Source organism: Diceros bicornis, chromosome 22 (genome assembly GCF_020826845.1).
Source record: "Diceros bicornis minor isolate mBicDic1 chromosome 22, mDicBic1.mat.cur, whole genome shotgun sequence".
NCBI classification, from domain to species: Eukaryota; Metazoa; Chordata; class Mammalia; order Perissodactyla; family Rhinocerotidae; genus Diceros; species Diceros bicornis.
In genome coordinates this window covers 53,451,530-53,463,984 of record NC_080761.1, presented here as the reverse complement: position 1 = coordinate 53,463,984, position 12,455 = coordinate 53,451,530, and the positions used below count along the sequence as shown (strand labels likewise).

The 12,455-nt window shown below is 57.4% G+C and overlaps 1 protein-coding gene across 1 annotated transcript; it reads left to right on the top strand.

Annotated features, from left to right (window-relative positions):
* Positions 1-6,044: 6,044 nt before the first annotated feature.
* Positions 6,045-12,012, top strand: AQP3 (aquaporin 3 (Gill blood group)). Its single transcript, XM_058565970.1, has 6 exons — positions 6,045-6,196; positions 9,294-9,420; positions 9,777-9,914; positions 10,236-10,354; positions 10,720-10,937; positions 11,024-12,012. The coding sequence occupies exons 1-6, from the start codon at positions 6,089-6,091 to the stop codon at positions 11,190-11,192; spliced, it is 879 nt and encodes a 292-aa protein (XP_058421953.1). The 5' UTR covers positions 6,045-6,088; the 3' UTR covers positions 11,193-12,012.
* The last annotated feature ends 443 nt before the right edge of the window (positions 12,013-12,455 follow it).

Genomic DNA, 12,455 nt, shown 5'->3' with positions numbered 1-12,455 from the left:
CCACGGGGCCAGCCCTTTTTTAAAATTTTATTTATTTTATTAAGAGTATAGTGAATAAAGACAAAATATCGTATTATAATCAACAAACTTGCTAAGAGACTAGAACTTAATTATTCCAACCACAAAAAGAAAGATAATTATGTAATGTTATAGAAGTCTAATTATCACTACAATGGCAATCATATTACAATATATAAATGTAACAAATTAACATGTTGTACACCTTAAATTTATACAATGTTATATGTCAACTATATTTTAATTAAAAAAGAAAAAGAAAAAGTCAGATACGGCATCCTGGCCTTCCCCCAATCTCCCTCCACAACACCCCCACCCCATCTCTCCCCAGTGGGGTCTCCCTGGAGCCCAGTTCCCACTGACCCCAGGTCTAGAGACCTTCAGAAGTCATTCCTGAAGTCTGGCTTCAGAATCTTCTGCTGCAGCCTGACCCCTCCCCTGGATCCTTCCCCTGTGACTCCTCTGCCCTAGGGCAGCTGGTGGCTGCCCTGTAATTAGCACCCAGACTAGGTTGGGATGAGGGGAGGGTATACCAGGGCTCACACACGCCCACCGCCTTTCTGGAATGCCAGATTCAGAGCCTCCTTCCACCACCTGTCTCCCACCCCTACCCCCTGCAGACCACAGGCCTCTCAGAGGGCGGTCATCCTGGGCCCCACCTCAGGGTCAGGTTCCTGTCGTCCCAATTCTGCCCGCCTCCAACTTCAGCTTCTTGCTGCCCTGCCCTGCCCACTCTGCCTCCTAAATCCCAAACTCAAGCCCTCCTCCCTCCCTCCAGCCACTGCTCTGCATCTGGGCTCTTTCCTTCCTCTGTGGCCTCCTTCCAGGCCTCCTGGCTTCAGCATCTCCCCTGCCAACCCATCGTCCACTCAGCAGCTGGAGGGATCCTTCTAAATGGCAAATGGAGACCACGTCACCCCCTGCTTAAAACCCTCGGGTCTCCCATTAGCTATTGTTCTTAGCAGTGGAACATTGGCCAATTGTAATCTTGTTCAGAACCCTGATGTAAAATAAATGGTTCAAATGCTGTGGTTGCGCAGGAGGTGGGCCCAGGACTCTGCCTCCTTGGCTTCCCTCTCCCTGTCTCCAGCCACTGCAGTCCCTGTGAGAGCTTCCTCAGAGCCCTGGGCTTAAAGAAGCACAGCTTCTTAGTATAGAAGCCAAGGCCCTTCCCGTGCTTTCTGCATCCCGCCCCAGCCTCACCACGGCTGCTCTCATCATGTACCAGGCCAGCAGCCATCCCTACCAGGGCCTGGCCCAGCAGTCTCTCACCTGGAAGACCCTCCACAAAATCCCCAGCCAAATGTTTCCTCCTCCAGGAAGCCCTCTGGTTGCCTTAGCCCAAAGGATGCTCCATGCTCCTTTCCTGGCTGCAGGGGCCAGGCAAATGCTGGGTACCCGTTCAGGCCCCCTAGGAAGCCTGTGAGCTTTCCTTCTCTCCTCGACCTCTGGTCCTGATCCCTCCTCCTCTGAAGCAACCCCACCCTGGTTCCAGGAGCTTTCTTGCCAGTGAGGAGGGAGATGGGAAATCAGAAATCCCAGGAGCTCTGGGGATCTGGTCCCTGAGGTGTGAACTGGAGCCCTCCAGACACCATAGGCCTGTTGGCAGTGATGGCCTGGTCTGTGTCAGCTCCACATCACTAATTCCCCTCTCCCCCGGCAGGCATGGGGCGGGCCCAAATGTCCAGCCAGTTGGTCTCCAGACTCCTCAACAGATCCCCATCTCCTATCTCTGGCTTCTATAAACACTGGACCCAGACTCCCAGCCAGGCCCAAACAGGGACACACACAGATATGCACACAGATCCCCCTTGGACACAAACATGCACACACAGGCCCTCATAGATACACATACGAATGTGTGGACCCCATGGTCGCCCACATGTACACATAGACCTCCATGGATACATACATACACACAGCCAAGAACACACATACATGCACATGGACAGTCACACATGAGGAAACGTGGCTCTGATTAAGGAGGCAGCTTCTGGAATGAACCTTTCCTTCTATGTTGACTGTATAATACAGTTTCAATGCCTGAAACATCTACACTCTTGTTTGATTCTTAGAGAGGCCCTGGGGGTGGAGGAGGGCCTCCACCTGAAACCTCCAGGTGACTGATAAGAAACTGAGACTCCCAGGGTCAGGGAGGAAAGCTGTCTAGGTCACCTGACTGGTCAGTGGCAGAGCCAGGCTTAGAGCTGAGATTCTGGGTCTGCAAGAAGGCTCTGTCCCCATCAGCCCAGCCCTGAGGACTCTGGGCCCTTCCTCAGCAAGGGGTCTAGGGCTCCACCCATCCCTCTGCCTCCTCTCTACGACTTCTGCTGTCCTCAAAGGATGCCAAGGGCAGCTCAGGGACACCAGAAAGTGAATCCAGAGCCCCCAGGATATGGGGTCCAAAGGTAGATTTCCACAAGGCCCAGCTGGACTTCTGGCCGGAGGTGCCCGAAGGGGGCAGTTTGTGTTCATGAGCTGTCTGCCATCTCATCTGTCTGGAGACAGGGGGTGACTGTTGGTACGGAAAGAGGAGCTGCTTGCCTGCTCCCCAGTTTGGGGATGCTCATGATAGGGTGATCATCTCTGCTCTCCACTCCCCATTCCGGTCTAGAGTCAGCCCCCAACCTTCGAGGTCCAGAAGCAGGAACAGTGTCCAGCAATGGCCTCAGAGTGGGGCACACTCCAGAAAGAGCACTCAAGCATGGAGGGACTTGATTGGTTCCCAGGCCCTGGCTCCCTGCCCCCCTGTGCCCTCTTCACCTCTCCTCCCCATCCCCATGGGGTTTCAATCTCAGAGTGAGACCTTAGCAGGTGACTGCTCTCCAAACCTCAGTTTTGTCATCTGTGAAAGGGGGAAAATACACCCACTTTTGGAGGTTGTTTTGCAAACAGGAGGAAGAGCTTTCTAAACTTGAAAATGTCTGTGTCTGTTTTGCTTTGCCCCTCCCTCACCCTGCTCCAATGCTCTGGAAGAGGTTGAGGGGTTCGGGAGGCTGGGGGGACGGTAGCATGATTTGTTTTCTACGTCTACACTCTTCTCCACCCCACTTGCTGACAGTAAGGCCCGTGTCTCCTTCTCTGCTGGTTCAGGCTGCTCCCATTCAGGCAAAAAGAGTTTGAGGGGCAGGAAATGAAGGGCGTGCCACCCCCACCCCTTACAGGGCCCCAGCCAGCCCCTCTGGTCCAGCAGGCTGGGACTTGCTTCTTCAGCCCTTCCCCTGCCTGGGAACCCACTCCCCCAGCTCTGACCTCAAGGAGTCATGGCCTCCCACGGGGTGGATGGGCTGTCGAGGCCCCTTCCTGGGCTCAACCCTCCCGCCCAGGTGAGCCACAAACCTTGCTCAAGATGCCCTAGGAGGAGGTGAGGCCTCCTCACCTGCCTACTCCTGGAGCTCCCAGCGGGCTGGCTTCCAGCCTGCACTTGGCTCTGACTTTCCTTTCCAAAGCACGAGAGGGAGCCCAGAGGGCTCTGGGTAAGCTGTGTGACTCAGAGTCAGGGCCTCTCCAAGCTCAGTCTCTTCTCTGTGAAGTCATGCTTCCTTCTGCCTTCTGCTCCAGGGGGCGCCACTGGCATACAATGAGAATATGTCCTCTGCATGGAATCGTGCAATAACGTCCTGCCTCTGCCCCCCGAACTCAGGCCAGCATGGCACTTCTGGACAAGCATCCTCAGGGCCTGACTCTCTTAGTCCCAGATGACCCAAGGAGGGCTGACAGGAATAAGGCACCCTTGGAAAGCATTGCATTCTTCCCCTCCTCCAGGCAGGGTCCTCTCAGGCCCACTAAAGCAGGAAGCCCTACCCACACCTTCTCAGCTCCAACTCAAACCCATCCCAACGTGTATGTATATGTACACATATGAACATGTGTGTACATGCTAGTTATAGATAGGAATGAGCTTGGCGGGAGTATATGGGGTCACGGTCCTGAAGAGTGGGCCCTTGGCATGGGCTGCATTCACTAGCGGGGGTCACAAAGATGCTCTACGGTGAGCTGCAGCCCCGGGCTTATAGGTAGGCACATACATACATGCACACATGTGTGAGGATATGTAGGTGCACGTGTGTCAAATGCTACTTAAGATACACGAATCCATGGGTGTGTGTGTGACCTGCTCCCTCCTGGTGCAGCATACATGAACACCTATGTGGGTTGAGTGCAAACACATGTGTGTTCAGGGGCCTTGCGTGTGCCTGCTCTGCCTGTGGCAGAGCTGCCCCTATTTTTCTTTCCTGCTCTGGTTCCTAGGCCAGGCTCGGCTGCTGGCAGGCCCGGATGTGGCAGGGTGAGGACAGGGTGCTGTGGGCTGGGGTTCCCTACTTTCTTTCAGTGTGGATGAGCCCTTTGCTAGTTCCTGCCCTGTGCTGCCTTTGCAGCCCCACGTGAGGCAGTGAGGGGCTGATAACATACCGTGGGTGGGGGGAGAAGAGAGGGCAGCATATCCCCCTATTCCTAGTCTGGGCTCTGGCACCAGGAATCTAGGGTTCTGTCCTGAGTCACAGACTGGCAGTGGGGCCAGTGGGCAGGCACTCGGTGATGGCTCCCTGATTCACCATGGGGCCTCCCAGCCCGTGGGGGCCCAGGGGGTAGGGTGCATCTCTCTGGACCAAGGGCCATGAGAGACCTTATGTGTGGGTTCCATACATCTGTGAGCCTATGGCCAGGCTCTCATGTGAATGGGACTCCTTGAGCATGTGAGCAGAGCTCAGTGTCTATAGGTGAGTGTGGCTGCCAGCCTCAGGGTATGTGGGTGTGTGCACACGTGCGTGCACGTGTGTGAATCTACCCTTTGTGTGTTGCTAAACCCCATCTCTTTGGGCATGAGTCACCTCTGGAACCCTCATTTCTGACAGCCGCTCCTCAAGGGGCAGGTCCCCAGGGCCCTTAGCCCACCTGGATTAGGTCCCTTTGGATAAGGTGGTTTCTCCAGTCCCCCAGGCAATGCTGCCACAGAGACTGGGGTGAGGGCATATTTGCTCCCAGTCCTGTGGGAGTGGGGCCCAGGCCACTGAGACCTCAGTTTCTTGATTATTAAATGCAGCATAGGGAGCAGGTTGCCCCATGACCCCTCTCAGAAGGGGCTGACTCCCCCATAGTTTAGCCAGCTTAATTTCTTAAAAGGACAGACTCTCCCCTGGCCGAGGATCAGCCACAGTGGAAGAGGAGAGGTTAAAAACAGCTGGGACTCACCCTGTTGGCAAGCATGTGGCATGTGGCATGCCAGGACAACTTCAGCTCACCCTCTGGAGCCATGTGCAACATGCACGCAGGTACACATGTGACAAGCTCAGCTAACCCAGCCATGTTCAACAGGCATGTGCACAGCCATGAGAAATGGCAGCAAGTGTGACCAGGAGCACAGAACAGATATCATGCATGGACACAGCTGTGGAGAGAGCTGGTCAGGACACTTGTGACCTGCTCACGTGACATGTACTCACAGCACAAGGAGCCAGGGCCCAGAACTCTGGCTGGAACTCAGCACATGCATTGTGTGTCCTCCTGGGCCTAGACTAGGAGAGGGTCTCTGCTCACTTGGGGCCCACCACCTCCTCCCTCCAGCCCCTGACTGAGGACTACTGGGTCCCCCCGTTCTGCAGAGCTGGGGCCACTTTCCTTTCTGACGTGTCTCCTCTCACCCCCGCCGCGGTGGGGATGACGGCAGGGCTCACTGATGGGCCAAGAAGTTCTCTTTGGCAGCTCCCTTCTCCCCAGCCCTGGTCCTGCCCATGCCCATCCCCCTTCACTGGCTCTCAGACCCCAAAATCCCCTCTCACCAACCAAGACGCCTCCTTCCCTAAGTGCCCTCCCGCGGCCAACCCCCCACCTTCCTCCTCAGCTCTCCCCACCCCAGCGTCCGCACCAGGCAAGGTGTGGGGCTGGCCGCCCACTCCCCCCGCCGGCGCGGGGCCGGGCGGGCGGGGCTGCGGGGCGGGCGGGGCGCGTGCCTCCCGCGCTCCTATAAAGGGCGCCACCCCGCGCTCTGGGCCACCACCGCTGTCCCGCCGCCCTCCGCCCGCCCTCCGCCCGCTCGTCCGCCGCCGACCGCGCCGCCGCCTGCCCCGCCATGGGTCGACAGAAGGAGCTGGTGTCCCGCTGCGGGGAGGTGCTCCACATCCGCTACCGGCTGCTCCGCCAGGCGCTGGCTGAGTGCCTGGGGACCCTCATCCTCGTGGTGAGTGGAGGGACCCGGAGAAGCCCTTCTCTCTGCAGTCCCCACGCTCCCCAGTCCCTCTGGTCACCGGAGGGGCTGTGTTTTTCGAGACAGCCCTGACCCTCTCCCACTCTGGTCCCTGGGGCTTGACCCCTTCCAGAGCACTGACCCCCAAATCCTTCTTCCCCCATAGTTCTAACCCCATCTATGACAGCTCTGACTCTTGCCAGAATGACAGCTGTTACTCCCCAGTGACAGCTCTGATCCTCTACCTTCCCAACAGTGACCCAGCCCCCAGGCAGCGGTCACCCCTGCAGTCTGGGACCTCCAGCCCCTTCTGCTGGTTCCCACAGCTCCCCAGGTTCCCAGAGTCCCAGCCCTGGGAAGCAGTGGGGGCAGTGGCAAATGGGCTTCTATTGGGATATTTAGGTCCCGGATGCCTGCCCCCTAAAGAATAATTAAGCCTCAGAAAGTCCAAAAGTTCCCGTGACTGAGAATAGATTGCCACGGGTGGGGCCAGAGGGCGGAGGCCACACGCGGTGCAAACAGCAGAGCGGGGAAGAAGGGAGGATCCTGAAGATAGGAGGCAGTAGAAGGCAGCTGTGCCCCAGGCACAGAGGACGTGGCGTGTGTCACTAAAGTTGCTCCCCTCCTGCTGAGCGGCTCCCAGACCCTGTCAGTTACCCAGACAGATGCTGTCAGCTTCTGCGCAGAGCACTCTGAGCTGCTCCCAGCCTCTCAACTCCTCTGTGGTGGTTTCTCCCCTGTCCCAGTTACTCCGTGGTTACGCCAGTTTCACCCCTGGGTTGTTCCTGGGTGACTCTGTTTGCACTTCTTGGGTCTGGCAGACACACCAGTTACGGCCTCCATTTCCTGCCCTGCGTACTCTGATTTCCAGCCGCTCGTGTGGTTACAGCTGTTTTCCCCTGGGCTACTTCTGGGTTCACTTGCTCCATCACAGTGGGTGGGTTACTCCGTTCCTGCCCCAGCCCCCACCCTAGGTCATGCAGACCCGCCAGCCCCTTGTGGACTAGGAAGCTTAACCAGTGGCAAGCAGGGCTGGAGTGGCCCACCCCAAATGGGTAGTGGTGGTAGAGCCGGCGGGGAAAGAAAGCTGAGACCCCCCTCTGGCTTCCAGGAACAGGAGAGGGGAAAGCCACAGCCCCTCACAAGACTAGGGGCCCTACAGTCTCCCCGTCCCTTCTCTCCCCTGTGCCAAGAAGGGAGTAGGGGCAGGTGCTTACCACACTCCTGCCCCAGAGCCTTGCATCCCCCACTCCCACTCTGATTCATGGTCCAGCCCCCTGTTTGAGAGCAGCCTGGACATGGGAAGTTGTCTTCCACATTCCTAGAGGGTGTCCCTATCCCCTCCCAAGTTTCAGTTCGCCTCCCCCACAAAAGAGCAGTCAGACCTCGCGCTGAGCCCCAAGATCATTTGGCTCATCCCCCGACCACAAAAGGTGGGTGTTAACATTTGTGAAGGCTTTCAGGCTCAGGTGGGTGTGAGGCATCAGGTGTCAGTGAAAAGCAGAACCTCAAGGACTGCCCGAAGAGGAGGGGCCAGGCCTAGGGGACCCCTGAGTGGTGAGTCAGGGCTTGTGGGCATACTTCTGTGGGTTGGGGACCTGGAGCATGCAGTGGCAGAATCGGGGCGGGCTTTGGGGCTAGGGAAGCCCCTTTCTCTGGGGTACCTAGTAAGGTAGGGGAGGGCAGAGAGAAGAAGGGGAAGGAAGAGGAAGATTAGCTCCAAGGTGGTGGAACTGGCTCTGACAGCTTCTCCCTCCAAGGCCTCCTGGGATGGAGCCAGGGTTGGGCCTCAGGCAAGCAGGAAGCTGAGGCCAGGGCCTGCCAAGCTAGGCATGGTGCCCCCAAACCCTCACGTGCCTGCCACCAACTCCCCCTCCCACAATGTACTCATCATCTCTGATCTTTGCTGTCACCTGCCTGCACACTTTTGCCCTGCATCACTGCTGGCTTCCTTGCTATCTCTTGGTCTTTCTGAGGGATGATAATCAAAATGCTTAACAACCCAGTACGACAGGACGCTGACCCATCGGAATGGACAGCTGCCCTTAGCACAGGTCTCAGAACTGCCTGCCGGAGGCATAAAACCTCTAGTTATAGGGAGGTGGAAGAGGAGACCCGGGGCAGGGGCTGGAGCAGCTCTGGGGGACACTCCGGGGTCTCAGGGCAATAGCTCTTTACAGCTGGTACAGAAGCAGTTTTACATTTGAACAAGAGGAACAGACACACAATACATTCTGTACTTACATCAGCGACCTTCGTCCTCTTGAATCCCCCCATCCCTAGCAGAAAGCTTAGAACCAATCTCCCCACTTCCACTGCCCTAGGTCCCCACTTCCACTGCCCTGGATCCCCGACTGGGGCTAGTGAGAGGAGCCACGCAGATCTCTGTCTTTAGGATCTCCAGATCTGAGTGGGGAACCTGGATCCCTGAGGGTGGAGAGGTCAGGGCAGGTGGAGAGAGGAGGCTCTGAGACAGGGACAGTCAAGGAGGTTGAGGGTGCTGAGAGGGGTATGGGGAGAGCCAGGGGAAGGGCAAGGGCTCCGACATCCAGATTCGGGGGAAGTGGATTCAACCTGGCTTCTGGCCTCCTCCCTGCTTCTTTGTGCCTCGCCTCCGCCACCACCACCACCACCACCACCACCACCACCACCACCACCTGAGCTCTTCTTTGGGGCAAAGAGGGAGGCAACTGCAGGCGGGGATGAGGGAGAGCCTTCCTGCCTCCATGGGCCAGGTCTGTGGGCCTGGGGAGAGACCACCAGGGTGAAAGTGTCCCCTATACCCCACTCCTATTGAGAGTCCAGAAAAATCACTGAAGATGGTTCAGCCATCTTCGGGGCTCCCAGTCACAGACTCTGCTTCTCGTCCCTTCCGTCAGGCCCTGTTATGTTAGAGTTGGGACACTGCAGGCGGGAGGCCACGTCTGCTTCTTCTGTGAGGTGTCATTGCAGAGGCAGGGGCTTGGGCTGGATTCCATGAAGGCCTCCTGTCCTCCCGATGGTGGCAGGCGGAGGTTGTTGACTTCACCCTTCCCTCTGGAATGGAGATGCTGGGCCTCACCCACCTGCCTTGTTCTGTTTCCTGACACAGATGTTTGGCTGTGGCTCCGTGGCCCAGGTTGTGCTCAGCCGGGGCACTCACGGTGGTTTCCTCACCATCAACCTGGCCTTTGGCTTCGCGGTCACCCTGGGCATCCTTGTTGCTGGCCAGGTCTCTGGTAAGGCCTTACCCCCACCCTCGGTCATCACCGTTTAACAGCTTTCCCACAGGGTGTGCCCTGGGGAATGGGGTGGGGGGCATTCCCAAGGGCAGTGCAGAGCTGTGGCCTCAGCTTTGGGCCCTTGGAAGAGGAGAGAGGAGAAGGAACTTGACACTTAGACCTTCAGCTCTCACCTTGGAATCAGAGGTTATCACAGTTGGCCTGTTACATAGTCCAACCCGCTGTCCCGGGCAAGAAATCTTTCTCTGCATCCCTGCTCACCAGGCGAGAGAGAGGGAACATGGGGGTCCAGGATCCTGGCCTCCGCACTGCAGCAGGCTGTGGCTAATAGGTCCCATCTCCCCTCTGTCCAGGGGCGCACCTGAACCCTGCCGTGACCTTTGCCATGTGCTTCCTGGCACGTGAGCCCTGGATCAAGCTGCCCGTCTACACCTTGGCTCAGACGCTAGGAGCCTTCCTGGGTGCTGGGATCATTTTTGGACTGTATTACGGTGAGCATTCCCCCCTCTGCCCTCCTCCACTAACCCCCCCCTCTGCTCGGGACCTGCTGGCACCACGCCTTTTGCTGACAGACGGCTGGGGCCCGCCCAGGCCCCGGGCTCCTGACTCACTCATTCACGGCAGGCCCGAGGTGGGGGGCATGAGGAGAAAGGAACAGTTGAGCAACAATAGAGCCTCAGGCCCTCTACCCCACCCACCTCACCCCTCTGACTCCAGAGTGATACAGCCTGGTTATGCTTACCCGTGAGCCTGGAAGGGTAGATAGGCTTGGGCCTCTGCTCTCACCCACTCGGGGTCTAATCTGTCACCAGATGCAATCTTGGCCTTCGCCAGCAACCAGCTTATCGTCTCGGGCCCCAATGGCACAGCTGGCATCTTTGCCACCTACCCCTCTGGACACTTGGACATGGTCAATGGCTTCTTCGACCAGGTATGGGCTGGGGACCTGTGAGGGAGCACAGGGAGGGGGACCAAGCTGCCCTGGGTTGTTCATGGGCTGGCTGGGGGACAGAACTCCTTGTCTATAGCTGGGTTTCTCAGTCTGTGGGGACACCTACATCAGATCATGGTGGCAGGTACTTATAAAACATGCAGATGATTATAAAACATCCTAGGACTCTGCATACTTAACCAGCTACCCAGGGGATCATTATGCACACAAAAATTCTGGCACTGCTGCTCTGGAGAGCAGAGCACGGATGACAAGACTCGGAGAGCTGGAGGGAAGCCAGAGGACAGAGGGAGGGACCGACGGGTTTGGGGGGCTGCTCCTCACATGTTCTCCCCCCTGCCCAGTTCATTGGCACAGCCGCCCTCATCGTGTGTGTGCTGGCCATTGTTGACCCCTACAACAACCCTGTCCCCCGAGGCCTGGAGGCCTTCACTGTGGGCCTGGTGGTCCTGGTCATCGGCACTTCCATGGGCTTCAACTCTGGCTACGCGGTCAACCCCGCCCGGGACTTCGGCCCCCGCCTTTTCACCGCCATCGCTGGCTGGGGCTCCGAAGTCTTCACGTGAGTGCAGCCCCTACCCAGACTGCGCTGGCCTACCTCCCCCGCCCTGCCCCACCTGCCCCTGACTGCAGATGTCTGTCGCCTAGGACCGGCCGCCACTGGTGGTGGGTGCCCATCGTCTCTCCGCTCCTGGGCTCCATTGCGGGCGTCTTCGTGTACCAGCTCATGATCGGCTGCCACCTGGAGCAGCCCCCGCCCTCCACCGAGCAGGAGAATGTGAAGCTGGCCCATGTGAAGCACAAGGAGCAGATCTGAGTGGGCAGGGGCAGTTCTGCCTGCCCCCGCTCCCTTGAGCATCCAGTGACTTTGCAGAGGTGGCTCCACAAGCCTTCATGATCCCCTCCCAGGCTAAGAAGCTCCTTGTCTACCCCCACCCCACTGGACAGCCCCCTTCAGGATTCCCACTGGACCCTGCGCAAAGAGGACCTTAGGCCACCGCCCTTAAGCTGTGGTGGGGCAGGGATTAGGGCCAATGTCTCTCTTTGTCTCCCAAAGGGAGTGAACGGCCAGCAGGTGCGTGAGTGTGTGTGCACGTGTGTGTGTGTGTGTGGTTTCCCAGATATTCAGGGTGAGGGACCAAGTGGAAAGGAGTCCCGCTGTGGGGGAGCCCCGAGGAAGGGGGAAGGCGATGTGTCCATTTGTGGGTGAGGAGTGCCAGGGTCTGCCATGTTCCAGGGACTCCATGGGGAAGAGGGTCCAAATATATGTGTCTCTGAGTCTGTGTGTGTCTGCCCTTTTTCTAAGTGAGGGGCTTCTGTAGGCTTTGCGGGAGGCAGGGTGGGACTATGGGGAGGACTGGGGGAGGGGGCCACAGCCCAGGTGTGGGGCTCTGGCCGAGTGACACGTTTCTGTTGTAATGTAGGCATGAGGGGTGGGGTGAAGTCCAGGTCGTAAGTTTCATATTGGCTCTTTTTTTCCTTTTTTTAATATATATGGCAGATGTTACAGTTTTAGGGATGGGGGTTGGGAGACTCTACTTTAAATAGGGTCTTCACTCCTTTAATCCGCACTCAATATATGTACTCTTTTGCCTTTTATAAAAAAAAACAATAAAATATATGCCTAAAACTGCCAATTGTGTGAATCTCTCTCTGCTAGCTCTGCTGCTGTTCTGGGGCCAGTTAAGGAGCTTCAGTGTGTCTGGCCACAAATCCTCAGTGGGCCCAGCGAGGTGTGTCACCTGGCCAGGGCACCCTGGGGGTGGTCCTCTGGCCCTGCCCTGGGGGACTGGTCAGTCACACAGACAGATCAGAGCGCCTCTTCACCAGGCCTCCCAGCTTGAACTCAGCAGTCTCACACTTTCCCTCAAGCATCCGTCCTCCGGGGAGCCCCCAGCACTATGAATGGCATCTCCTGCCCCATCCCTGAACCCATTCATCACTCTAGGAAAGCAGGCTCCAGCCTGGCCTAGGGAAGAACTTTCTTCCAGGTAAAGCTGCCCAAAGAGGAGGACTCCTACCCAAGAAGTAGTGAGCTCCCTCTTGCTGGAGGAGACCAATCAGACTGGGAACCTGTATT

Coding starts and splice junctions, on each gene's coding strand:
- AQP3 (XM_058565970.1), top strand. CDS start 6,089: ATGGGTCGACAGAAGGAGCTGGTGTCCCGCTGCGGGGAGGTGCTCCAC. Junction 9,421..9,776: donor TGTTGCTGGCCAGGTCTCTG/GTAAGGCCTTAC, acceptor CCCTCTGTCCAG/GGGCGCACCTGAACCCTGCC. Junction 9,915..10,235: donor CATTTTTGGACTGTATTACG/GTGAGCATTCCC, acceptor ATCTGTCACCAG/ATGCAATCTTGGCCTTCGCC.